Here is a 15,997-nt window from a genome sequence, read left to right on the forward strand (position 1 = left end):
TTTTTGCTCTTTGAAAGCAACAAAGGAGAAGTTACATGTGTTCAACCTTGGACTTAACCCTTTGATTCGATCTCCATGCAGGAATTTGACTCTAACTTCACTTACTCCAACATATGTGCTGAAACTTTCATGGTTGACTAGCTTTGATTTGTAACTAGCCTCCACTCAATGCTTGACAAGAATATTTGATATCATATTGTCTGTAACAATTTTGAGGATTGTAACGAAATAGTTTCAAATGAAATTGCTTGTTGCTACGATAGTAACAAAGTAGTTGTAAATGAAATAAACTGTTGTTACAAAACCGATGAGGCTTCAAAGTGACTTGAGATTTGCAGCGTCGAGAGCACAATTCGAGCACTTCTTTTCTCATTGACGGAGTTTTGATGTACTTTGAAACTTAATAAAATTCTCTAGAAAATTTATCTCGAAATTAAGTTCTTCCAAGAATCCTCCCAAATCTCCAGGGGAACCTCTATCTATAGGGTGGTGAGAGTTGTTCAAGTAACCCACATTTTTCTCCCTCTTTTCTTCTTCTTCCCCCAAATGTAGGTACATTTGCAAGGGAAAAAGACATGGGAAGACTATTTCTACTCTCCATAGAGCATGACACTTCACCTTATCCATAGAGCCACCTCTTCTTTTAGGTGGAACCTTTCTATAAAGCCAAGTGTCACCTATGTGCCACCTCATTGCTTGGGTGAAACTTCTTTGCAATGCCAAGTGTCACCTACGTACCAACTCCCTTGCTTATGTGGCACTTAGGTGCCATGTAAGTGCCCTTTTCCTAATTTGATTTTGGTAGTGAGTCAGTAGAATTCACTTTATCTTGAACATTGATTGGACCTTGGTTGGTAGTTCACTCTGATTTTAATTGAAACTTTAATTTGACCATTAATCAACCGTTTAACAAAATTTTCAAATTGGTGATCAAGTGCCCCCTCCCCCCAACTTCAAACTTCGTTCATAGATTGATACGGCTTGAAACACTTTTTCTTTTCCTTTTTGTAGAGCTAACTTGCATGGTACAACAAGACTGAACGACTTCACACTTAGTGGTTGCACCTCTGATCTCCATAACTTGGGAAATTGTGGCTCCTTAGATTATCAATATAGTGTCTTGATAGATTTTTAGGCTTAACTTGTATGCACTTCATCACCTCAACTAAATAACCAACGTGACCAAAACGAAAAATGGACCCGCTTTGGCCAACTCATGGTTGATCAATTTAATGAGTATTTGGTTGCAATAATTTGGGAGTGCTTGAGAGATTGTGGGCCCAGCTCATGTGGTTGATTATGTGGAAAATTTAGCTTCCTTGCATTAATATTTGTTCATGCAGATTTATAATTGAATTTGAATCTTGATGGGAGTTGATGTTACCAATCACCGTATGGGTCCACTGTCTACTTCTTGCTTCGATCTACTTGAGTCCTCTTACAAATCTAACTTTGTTGGTCAATGTATTCTTTGAAATACACATGGATTTTTTATGGGCCTACTAAGAAGACATTTTACACCTTGTAAGTTACCAACGTAAGAAATTTTATCTCATTTTTTTTCAAATTTTCACACTCAAACTCTATCAAACTTCGCTTCTCTTAGCTACTCTTCTTCAATTATGATTCCTCATCAATTGCCAGACTATTTTTGTTGTCGTTCATCTGTTGTTGTCACTATTGTTGTTCGTGAGTAGTAGAGGATTGTTATTGTTGTTTTAGTTCTTGATTTGTTGAAGCTCAAGATCTGCAATTGCGAATAGTTGTTGCTACAGTCGAGAAATCGTCAACTTTTTCCAAGTTACTATCTTTCTTATTCTTCTTGCCACCTCTTCTTCTTTTTTTTCTTTTTTTCCTTGGTTTATTTCTTCTGGCTTCATCTTCTTCTTGCTTTTCTTCTCTTTTGGCTTCTTCTTCTTTTTTTCTTTCTCATTTTCTTCTTCTTCACAGTTTATTTCCTTCTCATTTCTTCCTCTTCTCTTAGTTTTCTTCTTCTTCCAAGTTTTCTTCTTCTCCCAGTTTTTTATCCTTTCTCTCTGTTTTCCTTTTCTCTAGATTTTTCTTCATCTCCCTTCTTATCATCTTTTCTTTAGTTTTTTCACTTCTGGTGGTTGAAGATGGTCACAACCATCGGGACATTGCCCGAAGAAGCCATGGCCAACAGAGAGGTCCTCACGGTTTAGCTACCTACCTCTCTGCCAATAACGGACAAGAGGAGGGAGATGATCCATGAGGTCTCATGCTCATGAGATGGTCTGTTCCAATTTTCAACCCCAAATCCAATTTTGGATCCGATATGGGGTCCTAAAATAGAATCGGTCCCACTCATACATGCGCACACCCTATGGGCATGTGGAACCCGATACGTGTTCCACATTCAATTATCAGCTTTGCTTCTAGTCTTCACACATGCGGTAATCAATCTCAATTCTTGATTTGCCGTAAATATTTTAGGGAAGGAGATTATTAAGCAAGGTAATCAGTAACCATACCACGAAGGAGATCTCGGATATTAGGGAGATCTTTTTGAGAAGGAACATTTCCTTCTAGTGGTTTGGGGCTAACAAATATCCCAAAGAACCAACCTTTGCAACTTTTTTTTCTTGAATCTTTTGGGTAAGTCTTTCTAATATTTTCCTTACGTTTAATATAATCAAATGAGAAGATAAAGGTATGTGAAATTATACCCAATTCAATATATCTCAATCAATTTTGAGAATCTTCTAAAGAAGGAACTTTGCTTCTATAAGTCATGTACTAACTAATCATGTGACTCCAACCTTTTCTTTCTTTTTTTCCTCTTAAACTTTTAGAAAAGAAAATCCATAACCAATCTTAATGATAGAAGATCTTCCAATGTGAAAGAACAAGATGTATCCTTTCTCCAAAAAAAAAAAAAAAAAAATCTCTTGTGCCAATGCAATCACCTTCACGAGTTAAAAAAAAAAACTTGAACTATGATATCAATCTTCATTCTTAACAACTTTAAACACATGTAAATATACCCTTTTAATCATAAAGCACCAAGGAACTATCAATGGGATAACAAATCTTCATTCAACAAATAAAAAACCAAAATTCGACAAGTTGTATCAATCTAAAACTGATCTCTTTTACCAAAAGTAGCATGGATAAACACATCGACATCAACCAAGCTAAAGCTAATATATAAGATGCAATAACTCTATATTTTATGATCAAAGCATGCTTAATAAACCTTCAGCTTTTGAGATATATGGCAGCATTCATCTCAAGGAAAAGAATAAAAAAAAAACTTATCTTTATGAGCCAAGAGAGGTTCAAAACCGAACTTTGTTCCATACCTCAACTCCACTGAGAGAATTGATATAAAAACTTGATCGAAAGGTTATACCCAATCATATTGCGTTGATTATGATGAAACACTTTCTCCAATGGCCAAGCTAAAATTTGTACAAGGTATGATCTCTCTTGATGCAAATTTTAAGTGGTCTATATTTCAGTTAGATGTTAAAAATGTTTTTTTTTATGGTGACTTATCTGAGGAGGTTTATATGGTTCAACAACCTAGTTATATGATTGAGAGGGAGAAAGTATGTAGACTTAATAAGTCAATTTATGTAGTGGAGCGGTCACCTCGTGCTTGGTTTGATAAATTTACTAAGGTGGTTGTAAAACTTGATTTTACAAAATGTGAAAGTAATCATTCGGTGTTCACCAAAAAAATCTCTACAAGGTATGATTCTTATGCCTGTTTATATAAATGGAATTGCTATAACGGGTAGTAATACTACATGAATTCAGCAAGTTAAAAGGATTTGAATAATGTTTTCCAAACCAAAGATATTGGTTTATTGAAGTATTGTCTCTGTATAAAGGTTTTCCAAAATAGTGATGGCATAATCTTGTCTCAAAGAAAGTATATTCTTGATCTTCTGAAATAAACAAGTATATTTGGTTGTAAGCCAACTGATACTGCTATAGATGAAATCGTAAACTGTGTTGAATCTAGAGGTAATGTGGATGTTGGTAGATTTCAACGATTGGTTAATAACTTATTTATCTCACATTTACAAGGCCTAATATATCTTAGTTTGTTAGTGTTATAAATCAATTTATTCATCAACCTCTATAGTCTCATTGAATGGCATTAGAATAGGTAAAGATAATCATATAAATATCATGGGCATACTAATGTTAAAAAATTTGTAGATGCAGATTGGGCCGGTTCTCTTGATGATAAGAAATCTACCTCCAATTATTGCACAATAATAAGAGAAAATTTATTCACATGGAGAAAGGAAAAACAAAGTGTTGAAGTAGAATATAGGGCTATAGCACATGCAGTAAGCAAGTTGTTGTGGCTTGAGTCCTTGATGCGAGAACTTGGTCTTCCAATAACCAAACCTAAATAACTTCATTGTGACAACTAATCACTATTCACATTGCAACTTATCCAGTCTTTCATAAAAGACCAAAACACATTGAAATTGATTGCTATATTGTTTGAGAGAAACTACAAATTAGTGTCATATCTATGCACTACATCCCATCTAAAAATCAACTAACAAATATTTTTATAAAAGCAATAGTAGTTGGTCACCGCTATCACTTGCTTCAAACTTAAGAGTATTTGATACTTCTTCACCATATTGAAGGGAAATGTTGAAGAAGATGAATTAAGTTTAATGGCATAATTTATAATTTCTATGTTTTCTTTAGTTATTTATTATATATCATATACAAGGGTATTTTAGTCCCTTTATTGTGGCACTTTTCATTATAAATAAGAGTGGAGGGGGCTCTAACATACAATTCGAGCTCTTCTCTTTGTGCCTAATTCTCTCCTTCTTTCTACTAGAGTTCTCTCTCTTTCTCTCTCTCTCTTTCTCCCACACACACACACACACACACATCAAAACTTGTCCTTTCTTCTTCTCTTCAAACCTAACATTTTCAAGTATAAAATCCTAGAATCTAACAATTTTGCTATCGTCAAGATATGGGAATGAGTCGACCTAGGTCAACAAAGATAAGTAATTGTTTAATCTTACCATTTAAATCTATAATTGAATGATCTGATGGTCCAGATCAGTAACTACCTAATATAATCATTTAGATCTATAACCGCATGATCTAATAGTCCAGATAAGTAACTGGTTGATCAAACCATTTAGATTTGTAACCATTTTCATCCAATGATTATTATCCACATTCATCCCAATAGTCGTATAATTCCAAACGTTTCATAAAAAAATCATATTTGCTTCACCCCACATGTCACACATGCACACACGTGTGGCAGGCACAGACACATGTAGGTACCTAGCATGCATGTGTGCATGTATCTCACACACAGGTGACTCATGAGAGAATAAAATATTGATGAAACCGTAGAGTGAAAAAAATTGAAGAGCTCAACGAAGGAAGAGTCCTCAAGGACTTAAAAAGACTCACCGTAAGAGAGATGTTATCTCTTTCCCATCTCCTTTCCACCATGCAGAAGTTCGACACAACGTAGATGAGGGTAGGCTCTCCCTTTAGCAAGGGACCTTTTCTTTCATGGGTCTCATTCCAGGTTTTAGTTAGTTCTCAACTGAACGAGGGAGCAGGTCCGGTTATGATGATCTGAGGCCAGAAGAAGGCAAGGTCAAAATCCAATATAATGTTCTTGAATGACCACCTGAGCCTGGTTTTCCCACTGAGCTGATGATAACCTCCAGATACGCTAAGTTGCAAACACTAGGGAGATATTTGATCATTCGGAGGGATTTCAAAAGGCTGATTTCTCAGCTAAATTGCCCAATTCTCTACACCATAGGGAGTGCCTCCAAATGCATTTTCACGCCCACAAAAGAGTGGGTAAAACCATTAATCCCTTCAGACGCCTGGGTTTCCAATTCACATCATTCTTTTGCCTTCTCTGTCAAACCAAAATGTTTCAGTTTTCACTTTGAGGACAAGTCACAGACAAATCCATCTTCTGATAAAAACTAAGAACAGCCATATTGTAACCAATGGGAACCAATGGTGGGAGTGTTTACAACACGAGTTCATATTGGAATTAGTTGAAGCACAATAGCACCAGTGTCACAATATTAAACATAAATTACAAATCTTAGAAGTATATTCAGAATTCCCATAAAGAATAGCATATGTACACAGAAACCAAGTCCTAAGAAATCATTATGTTCTCTCAGAGCCTTTAAACACTAAGAGATTCCTCAATCCAACTGGAGATAATCTTGAAAACAACTTCACTTGCCGCCGGATTTAACAACTTCAGTGATCACTTAATGTGCTCAAACAACCAATTTCCCTATAGGTTTCAATCACTAATACCTGGCTTGAATAGAGAAATGAAATTAACAGTAAGCCATTTGGCCACCAAATAAAGAACAATCATCGAATCACCTACAGTAGCACAATTTGGATGCTACATCATAAGTTAATATTGTCCCTGCCAACCCCAGATAAACTTCAAAGTGAAATAGCTTAAGTTTCACATAATAACACCAGAATATATTGATGGACACAAAAAACTTTTAGAATGGACTCATAATAATTGGCATTCACAAATTACCTAAATCTGAGAAAAAGGATCACTGAGTTTTGACATTTAACCCAGTGCATATTTCTTTCTCCAAACCAAAAAACAAAAAAAAACATAACAATGCGTATCAAGAAATCCCCCAATGTGGTGATCAAGCCAAGGCTCAACCCACGCAATGATTCATTTAGTGAATCCAATATATAACTCACTTTTGTAAATGCTACCTGCAAACCACCCAACAGAAGGGTCCATAATGATATACAGCCAGAATCCCTAAACCACAAGCAGATCAAGTAGACCGAAACACAAAGCAGCAAAAAGTAAAATAAAATGGCGAACATGATTGCTTAAAAAATGCTGAGATATACAGATCATTATTTACATTAGAAAATGATCAAAGTGATTGAACAATTGTGTATCCAAAAGTGCGCTAAACACTTGAAAGAGAACTGCCAAAGAGAAACAGAAACGAAGAGAGCACGTAAAGACATTTTGAGTAGGTAAAACATCTAAACCTTAGAAATTATTGCTTCACAGGTTCATCATCTTCAATATCCCAATTCAGATCTTCACCTTCTTCTGCTGCACTCAGTCTCTTGCGTATATCAATCTTGTTGGGGCTCCCAACAGTGGTCATCTTCTTTTCATCGTTACTTCCCAAATCTTCAATTTCATCCCAGCCAAGATCCTCCTCCTCATGAGAGGACCGTTGGCTTGAAACGACTGAAAAATCACTACCTTTGCTTGAGTCACCAGGCTCCGCCTTTCCTTCCAAAGATTTCTCATCAGACTTTGCAGCGGAGTCATCATTCTTGGGTTCAGAAGAATCAGTCATTGTCTCTGAGGATAATTTCTCCTCAGTTCCATGGATTCTGACGGGCTCAGCAACAATGTCCTTCTCAGCAACTTCATCACTGGAACTTTTTTCGGATACTCCAACAGGCTTCTTCTCGGCTGACATTTCCTGGTCCTCATCTTTGACTTTCTTCTCCAACTCTGCATTCACTGATAGTAAATTCTTTGAGTCCTTCAGCTCTTCTTCTTCTTCATCAACTTCCCAACTTAACTCTTCCTCGTCTTCTCCTGAGATCGCCCGTTTAACAAGATTAACTCTAGCATCTTCCATTTGCTTAAGCTTATAAACCTTGTAGAAGTACCTGAGCCAAAATGTCTCCGGGCTAATAACACCCGGAACAAGCTTCCCATAAATTCCCTCCACTACCCCATTCTCAGAAAGCAGAGCGTCCATCTCATCCGCCTTTTCATCCCAGGAAAATCCCAATTTCCATTTCTCAAAATCACCCAAATCCTCAGCTTCTTCCTTGTAAGTATTCAAATCAGACTGCAGTACATGAATCTGTGCCTCAAATCTACTGTAGCGGACAGCAGTCCTACTCGAACTACCATTGTTTTGCAGGTCAGAATAATCACTGTCCTGATCAACAAGCAACGCGTCCTTACCATGAATAATGATCTCAGCCGTCCCTCTCCAAACCGAACTTCCGAATTCATCAATAGCCTGGCCAACAGTCTCCAGAGATTCTTGAGCAACAGAGGCGCCAGCTTCTAGAGAACCAGGGAGGTCCTTGATGGCTTCTCGAAGAATGGATGTTTCCTTTTTGAGTTCGGAGCTGAACTCTTCTAAATCCCGGCGGTAAGTTTGGATCACTGAATCGGACTTCGTCGTGATAGTTTTGATGAGACCACCGAAGGACCAAACGCCACCGCTAGACGAGGAAGAATTGGGGCTAGGGCTTTGGTCGATCGACGATTTTTCATCATCCTGTTCAAGAAACTCTCCTTGTTTCACTGATTGTGATTGCTTTTCAGGAGAATTGGATGGGGGATCTTGCGGATCGGACGGATCCCGGTCAGCGGTGAAAACGGATTTGAAGAAATCCATGAAATTTATAATAAATCTCTACCTGAAAAATGGAAGAAAGAAGAATCGGGTTTCAGAGGGATCTTTCTTGTTCCCCCCAAAGAAGGATTTTCAGAAGCTCCGCTTCCGAACAATAAAGTCTCAAACGAACAATAAAGAAAGACAACCGTCGCTGCAGTTTTGTGACTTCCGGCATTTTCCCATTTCTCCTCTCCTTAACTCGGACAGGAGCCGACGGTTCAAAAGTGACGCCTTGTTTTGACGTGGCATCATGGTTACCGTTGATTGGCGGACTCCATGATTTCTCTTAAAATATTTTATGGATTATAAACTAATTAATGCCAAATTCATAATTCATAGATCCGATATGTCCATTTCACCATTCACATCCCTTCTTTATTTTGATTAAAACAAAACTTAATTACTGTAACAATTACAAATCAAGCATTTTAGATGCATTTCTTTTAAGAGACAAAATTCAAAGGTCTAAGCAATGAACCGATATAAAGATCTCAAAGACCTCCTCGAGCTTCATAGAATGTCAAAGTGTTCTTGAAGAAACACACTAAAAAAGAAGAAACAAAAAATTAAAAACTAGAGTTTAAGAAGTATTGAGAAAATGTCAAAACTCAGTTTATATAAGAGAGCAGCCTCAATCCTTCCAAAACTTAATGTACAATCATACATACATTTAATACATGTTAGAATCACAAAAAATCATACTTTAAAAATCCACATTTTGAACTTGCATTGGATTGATCGGTCAACATTTGCCAATCGATTAACCAGAAAATATACAAGCCAAAAATATAAAGCATGATTGATCAACCAAAGTTGCAGAACATGACCAAATTATGCTATAATCGATCAACCCAAGTGGGCTGATCGATCAATGTTGTCCAAGCAATGTAAAATCATGTTGATTGATCAATTAACCTCCAATCATTGATTGATCATATAGAACTTTACCAACTAAGGACAAAGTATGATTGATGATAACAAGGTCATTGATCGATCATACTTGTTATACCATGTCAATAGGAATTTTGACCGATCGATTATTCCCTATACATTGATTGATTAACTTAAAATGTCAAACCCGACAGGAAGATATTGATCGATCATACCATTGAGTAAGTCATTTTAAAAAAAATTACAATCGTTACATACGATTTATCGATCAATCACTTTACATTGATCGATCCAAGTAGAGTCATATTTTTTTGTAAACAGGCAAAAAATGACAAGTTTGTTTTGGGAAACTTATAAATACCCTCACCAAATGTTCGATTAAGAAGTTAATAAAATTTTATTGGCATACATACTGCAATTTATTCTCAATTACTTGAAATTCCTTCCTAAATTTTATTTAGAGAAAGAGAGTCTATTTTGAAAAATCATTCTATTCCTTTCTCAATTCCAACTTGCATTCATTCTAATCAAGCTCTTATCTACTCCATTGTGCATCAAAGGCAGGAAGCTTGGTATCTCTCCATAGTTTAAAGGGTATAAGTCTTACTTTTCTTTTGTAATTTTTCATTTCTTGATAGGTTCATCTAGAACTTTTCTTAATCTAGATAGAAAGACTTGCTAGAGCTAGAAACTAGTTAATCTCTTGAAAAAATTGATTTGTGATTGTGGATTTGGATATACATATGACTTGAAGGAGGGCTAATATCTCCTTATTATAATTCTAAGCTAATAGAGAGATTATTAGTGGAATTTCCCAAGCACAGGTTCTTGGGCGAGGAATACAAAAGGGGGGACATCACTAACAAAATATTTGGTGTTCATTTGTGGTATGTGATTTTATGTTTATACTTGCACTTTTGTTTACTTTAATTCCCACACACTTAAATTTAAATTTGTAAAAACTTAATTCACCACTCCTCTTGAGAAGCCACCTGGGCCAACATCATACTCTTTGGGATAAAAATACCCCTAATTTCAATCCAACACATGTTGACTCAACTCTCCTAAACCTGATTTTTCCCAACCCAAGCTAACAACTCTCTTCCCCATTTTGAAACTACTACAACCAACTCCTTTGATCTGCCTCCATCGGCCAAATCTAGCCTACCCTCCCATCTCTTTGTGAGTACTCTATTCCCCTTCAATTTCTCCCCCTTTCTATCTCAAAATCTTGCCCTCTCTTTCGATCTTTTTAATCTTTATTTCCCTCATTTCTATATGAAATTTGGGCTTTCTCTTTTGATCTCTTGTAATATCCATTAGTTTTAATTTCTCTTGCCATCTCCATGATCTCTCTTTTTCCTTTGATTTTACCTTCTCTCTGTTTCAATTGTTTGCTTCGTCTATTTCTCTCCTACTCAACCTCTAATTTGCACCATTTCTTTGCCTTCTCATCTCCCTCTCTATTGTCTTGAACCATCAATAGAAGTTAATCCATAATCCTTTACTTAAAGATTTATCTGTTGGTCTTCAACAAAGGAAGATCAGGTTTTATGAGCATAGACTTTTCTTCATCTTTAGATCGGTATCTTTTTTTTTTGTTTACTTATTTTGTAGGTTGTTGTTATCTCTTGGTGTTTTTGTTTCATACTTATTTTCTCTACAAAAAAAACTTATTGAGTCTCTAATTTTACTCTTTTAGCAGTTTTGAACGTGGCTAATATTTGGAACCTTAAATTTGAATATGATTGTCTATACGATGGATGACGATTGTGTTATGTATCCTAGGTTGGTGACGAAAAGCTATGAAAGAGTCTTACATGACTATCATAGGAAGAAGTCTCATAGAACAATAATTAATATGGCGGGATCAAACAAGAGTTTCATGGGAGGAAGTCTCACAGAAGTGTTTATGTTTAGAGAAGTTTTAGTTATTTTAGTTTTCTATTTATATTAGTTGTTTAGTTATAAGAGTCTTTCTCTTTCCTAAGTTCTTCTTGTCCCAACACCCTTTCTTTTAAGTTTTGAGATTGGTTCATCTAAGATTTAGTTTTGAGTTTTAATTCACTTGGTGTCCTAAAACTTATGTTTAGTTCTTCCCCAGGCCTTGTTATTTTTTAATAAAATCTATTTTTTCAATTAGCTTTATGATTCTAGTCAATCTTGTTTTAGCTAAAATTCAATAGGCCAACATCTCATCATCCTCCTACTTGAGCATATCCTAGTACAAGGGTGTTATCCTTGTAAACAACATAAAAGGAAGAGAAAGAAGAAGATTTAACATTGTTAGATAGGTTGTTTCAAAAACATAGCAAATTCCTAAATCCATGACTCTTAGCCCTATTCATGCATATTATCTTCTTGTTGCCATCGCTTGTTTTGTTTCTCTTTGACAAAGATCTGTTGACCATAAGTTGGCTCCCTTATTGATTTTGATAATAACAAAATTTAAGAGAGTAAAAAAATGGGCTAGTTTGGATTGGAGAAATTATAAATACCACACCATACATAGAAAAGTTAATAAACAATTATTGGCAAATCCTTAAGCCTTTATTTTCAAAGACTTGCAATTCCTTCTCTAAAGTGTTTTTGACTGAAAGAGAGCTACACACTTGCTTAATCCTCACTCTTTCCTCCACCTATCCTCACTTTAGTCAAGCTCCCATATACTACGCATTGTGCTAGAGAAAAGCAGATGCTTGGATCGCTCGAGGAGAAGGTACTATCCTAGTGTTGGGTGTAAGTTTTCGTTTCTTTATTTTTATTTAAGAAAGGTGCATCTAGAACCTATTTAATCTAGATAGAAGGGCATAACTAGAACTATAATCTAGTCAATCTCTTGGGGAAATTGAGCTTGTAAAAAAAGTGTATTGAGATATAAATGGCTTAAGGAGAGCCAAAATCTCTTTGTGTAATTCCTTCTATTAGAGCTTTTAAATTAGAAGAATTTCCCAAGCAAGGGTGGTGAAGACCAATAGGGGAACATCAATAACAATTTTTTTTTTGTCTCCTATGTTATGTGAATGCTTGTTTTACTTTGAAATTGTCATATCACGTGTTTTTTTATTACATGCCTAACTTAAATCTTTAACTTGAAACTCTCAATTCACCCCGTTCTTGAGTAATCGTTTGGGCTAACAATTGGTATTAGAGCAGGCCAAACACTTAATTGGAATCAAAATCCCCTTGATTTTGAAATGATTAAATGACATTTCAAGATAAATTGCTCATTCCCGAAGGACAATTTGCCAACTGTCCTCCTTTGTTCAATGGAACAAACTATGGATATTGGAAGGAAAGAATGAAATTCTTCCTTTAATCCATAGATTGAGACATATGACATATAACCTTGAATGACCCTTTTGAGCCTCAAAGCTTGAGAATGGCATTCCAGTTACAAAAGAATTCAATGACCTGATTAGGAAAGATAAAGAGTAGTTCAAAATAAACTCTAAGACAATTAATCTTTTGTTATGTGCCATAGGACCCAATGAGTTCAATCAGGTCTCTACATGCAAGACCCCCAAGGACATATGGGAAAAACTAGAGGTCACGCATGAAGGAACCACTAAAGTAAATAATTCTAGGATTAGCTTATTGATAACTCAATATGACAATTTCAAAATGAAGAGGAGCGAATCGATAGTTAAGATGAACTCTAGGTTCACTCATATAATTAATGAGTTGAATATCCTAGGTGAAGAAATCTCCTTATATAGGCAAAACGATAAGCTTCTCAAGGCACTTCGAAAGTCATGGGACATGAGAAAGACCACCATTCATGAGAACACGTACTTTAGGACTATGAGCTCGGAAGAGCTACGAGGAATCCTTCTCATATAAGAGATGAGATTTCAAGAAGTTGAGGAAGGGCAACCAAAAAGAAAAATAATTGCTCTTACTGCCAAAATGACTATTGAAAGCATCTCTAGTGAAGAAAGCTCCGATGAGGTGAGTTTCATCACTAGACACCTTCAAAGAATCTAAAAGAAAAAGATTTTTTTTAAAGAAGGCCAACATAGAACTCAAAATGACAAATCATTCAAGAAATTTGATATTTGTTTTGAGTGTGGGAAACCGGGGCATAGAAGGAACAAATGCCCAAATCTTGAAAGAAGAACCCCATCCACAAGCAAAGATCCCAAGAATAAGAAGAAGGTCTTGATCTTAGCTTGGGATACTATGGAAGAAGAGTCTAGCCACTAGGAAGAAGAAGATAGTGATATTGGACTCATGGCGATTGAAGATGACGAATCTACCACTTTCGAAGAGGTAAGCGACTCAGACTATGAAATTGAACTTGAATTGTTATTAGAAAAATCAACTCATAGAGTAAAGAAGTATAAAGAAAAATGCAATGCTCAATTAGACAAAATTTCAAAACTCAAAGATGAGCTTAGTATCTTGAAGGATGCTAATGAAAGACACATGGCAAATGCTTCAAGACAAAGTGGATTGATAGACAAGCTATCATGTGATAGACTTGCATTTGAAAAAAAGAGTTTAGACTTATAACAACAAGTCAAAATTCTATCTCTCAAATCCACACTCGAGAGGAAAGCTGGGAAGAACAAGAAGAAACAAATTAAGAAGTTCTCTCCCATTCAATGCCACTATTGAAATGACATGGGTCACTGTACCCACATTTGCTAAGTTTTCTCTTTCATTACAACCATTTTCCCCCATCTTTTTTTCCAACCAAGTTTTCTTCAAAACATTACCCCACTCACCCTCCTCCAACCACCTTCCCACCAAGCCAAACTTACCACCCAACGCCCCAATCTTCTTTCTATTCCTCCATTCCATCCTCCACACCCATTACCTATTACATCCATACTTTTACACCCGACTATAAAATCTCACCCTATCCATCTAAAATTTTAGCCCACCGATTTAATCAATTCCAAAGATGACCCACATACCCTATCACTACCTATGTTAATGCCACAATAGCCCAAACCTTCCCCACTCAGCAAAATACTTACTCACTTACTCCCACTTTTACTCTCAATTTGGCCATCCTCAAAACAAATTCCCAAACCCAATCATCCACACTACATCTCATGAAAACAACCTCACTATTTTCCTCCTCATCCCAACCCATACGGATCACCAACGTCCTATCCACATACAACTCATCCAATTCCTTCATATTTTCCATCCATCTCAACCCGTCCCTCTCTTCCCGAAATAAATCCTCTCCAACAAACTACTCATCTAGTTACCCTCTCTCTTGACAATCCCACCCTATTCCTTCCATAAAACTACACCACAAATTAAGTCCTTATTTCCCAACTCAAATCACTTTCTAAAACCAACCCTTTCTTGCCTCAATAAGAAAATTCTCTTAGACCAACAACCAAACCCTCACCCTCATGCACCACCTATTTTTCACCCACCCTCCCATTGGGCACAACTACCCACCATTGTCCAAGACCACAATGTTATTGCTCTATACAAAGCTTGGTTGCACCAAGATCTGGTTCCCACGCTCAAAAACACACCAACTCAACTTAACACAAGAGCAGAAGCAAAACGATCTTAATTAGAAGTATACAAGTTGGGAGACTGAAGGCAAGTTCTTACAATGTTTTTTTAGTACCTCAACTTGAGGGCAAAGTTGATCTTCCAAGAGGGGTGGAATGATAAAACCCAAATTTATGTAAATGGACACATGTACTAAGCCAAGGGAAGGGTACAAATTATAATTTGGGGGTATTTATTTGTAAAAAGTTTAAGGGGCACCACTTTAAGGGTAAAAGTGGTAATTTGATTTTATTAAAAATCTAGGGAATGCCACTTTGGACACATGAGGATGATTTTCTTCTACGAAATGTCAACTTTCCACCTTGAGGACAAGGTTGATACTCAAAAAGGCTGAAATGACAGAAACCTAAAATTACCCCCAAGGAAACAAGAGAAGAAGAAAAGTAGACGAGAAGAAGAGAGAAGAAAAATAGAAAAATAAGCCACCACAAAATAGAAAGTGCCACCTCTAAGAAACAAGGAACATGGGGCCTTAGGGCAAAAAAAGAAAATAATGCTTCTTCTTGATAAGATAAGATCTTACCAGATTAGATTCATCTTTAATTGATGTAATCTTTCAATTCCTAGAATCTCTCCTAGATTGAAGTAATCTTTTCAATTTCTTAGAATCTCTCCTTGAGTAATATAATCCTAGTTGATTAAGGAGTTACCCCAATAATGTTATAAATAGGGGTGTTAGCTGAAGGAATAAATCAGTCAAGCTTTTTCTAAATCTCTCTTTCCCATCTCAAATCCTTGCCTAACTCCTCTCCCTCTTCTCTCTTTTCCTTCTACTTCTCTCCATGTCTCTCTCTCTTCCTCTACTTTACTCTTCTTCCCTTATCTCTCATTTTAACACTCTTAACCTCTCTCTTTCAACTCTTCCTTTCACTTTTAGAAAAGACAAAGACCTCTCACAATTAGGGTTCTTATCATACGAGAGGTCTTACTTAAAGATGCCTTGTTCAGTCAGGGGTTGAAGCTTTGAGGTTAGAAGTCGAGGAGACAAAGTTAGGGCATTGTACAATTGGTTTTCGACCTTAAACTTTTGAAACTTAAAAGAAGAAGGAGAAGGGTTGATGGTGTTTTAAAACTGGGGTTTGGGAGAGTTCTGTTTATGGAGAAAGAAAGTTTAAGTCACATTG

The 15,997-nt window shown here is 36.2% G+C and overlaps 1 protein-coding gene across 1 annotated transcript; it reads right to left on the reverse strand.

The window, feature by feature from the left end:
• Positions 1-5,786: 5,786 nt before the first annotated feature.
• Positions 5,787-8,585, reverse strand: LOC137959830 (uncharacterized). Its single transcript, XM_068807207.1, has 2 exons — positions 7,048-8,585; positions 5,787-5,902 (listed from the first exon to the last, which is right to left on the reverse strand). Exon 1 carries the CDS (start codon positions 8,433-8,435, stop codon positions 7,056-7,058), a length of 1,380 nt encoding a protein of 459 aa, XP_068663308.1. The 5' UTR covers positions 8,436-8,585; the 3' UTR covers positions 5,787-5,902; positions 7,048-7,055.
• Positions 8,586-15,997: the final 7,412 nt, after the last annotated feature.

The sequence above is a fragment of the Aristolochia californica genome, unplaced genomic scaffold (assembly GCF_029961685.1).
Source record: "Aristolochia californica isolate CCGP_79_NKW_82.1479 unplaced genomic scaffold, dmAriCali1.0.hap1 SCAF_3, whole genome shotgun sequence".
Taxonomy (NCBI): Eukaryota; Viridiplantae; Streptophyta; class Magnoliopsida; order Piperales; family Aristolochiaceae; genus Aristolochia; species Aristolochia californica.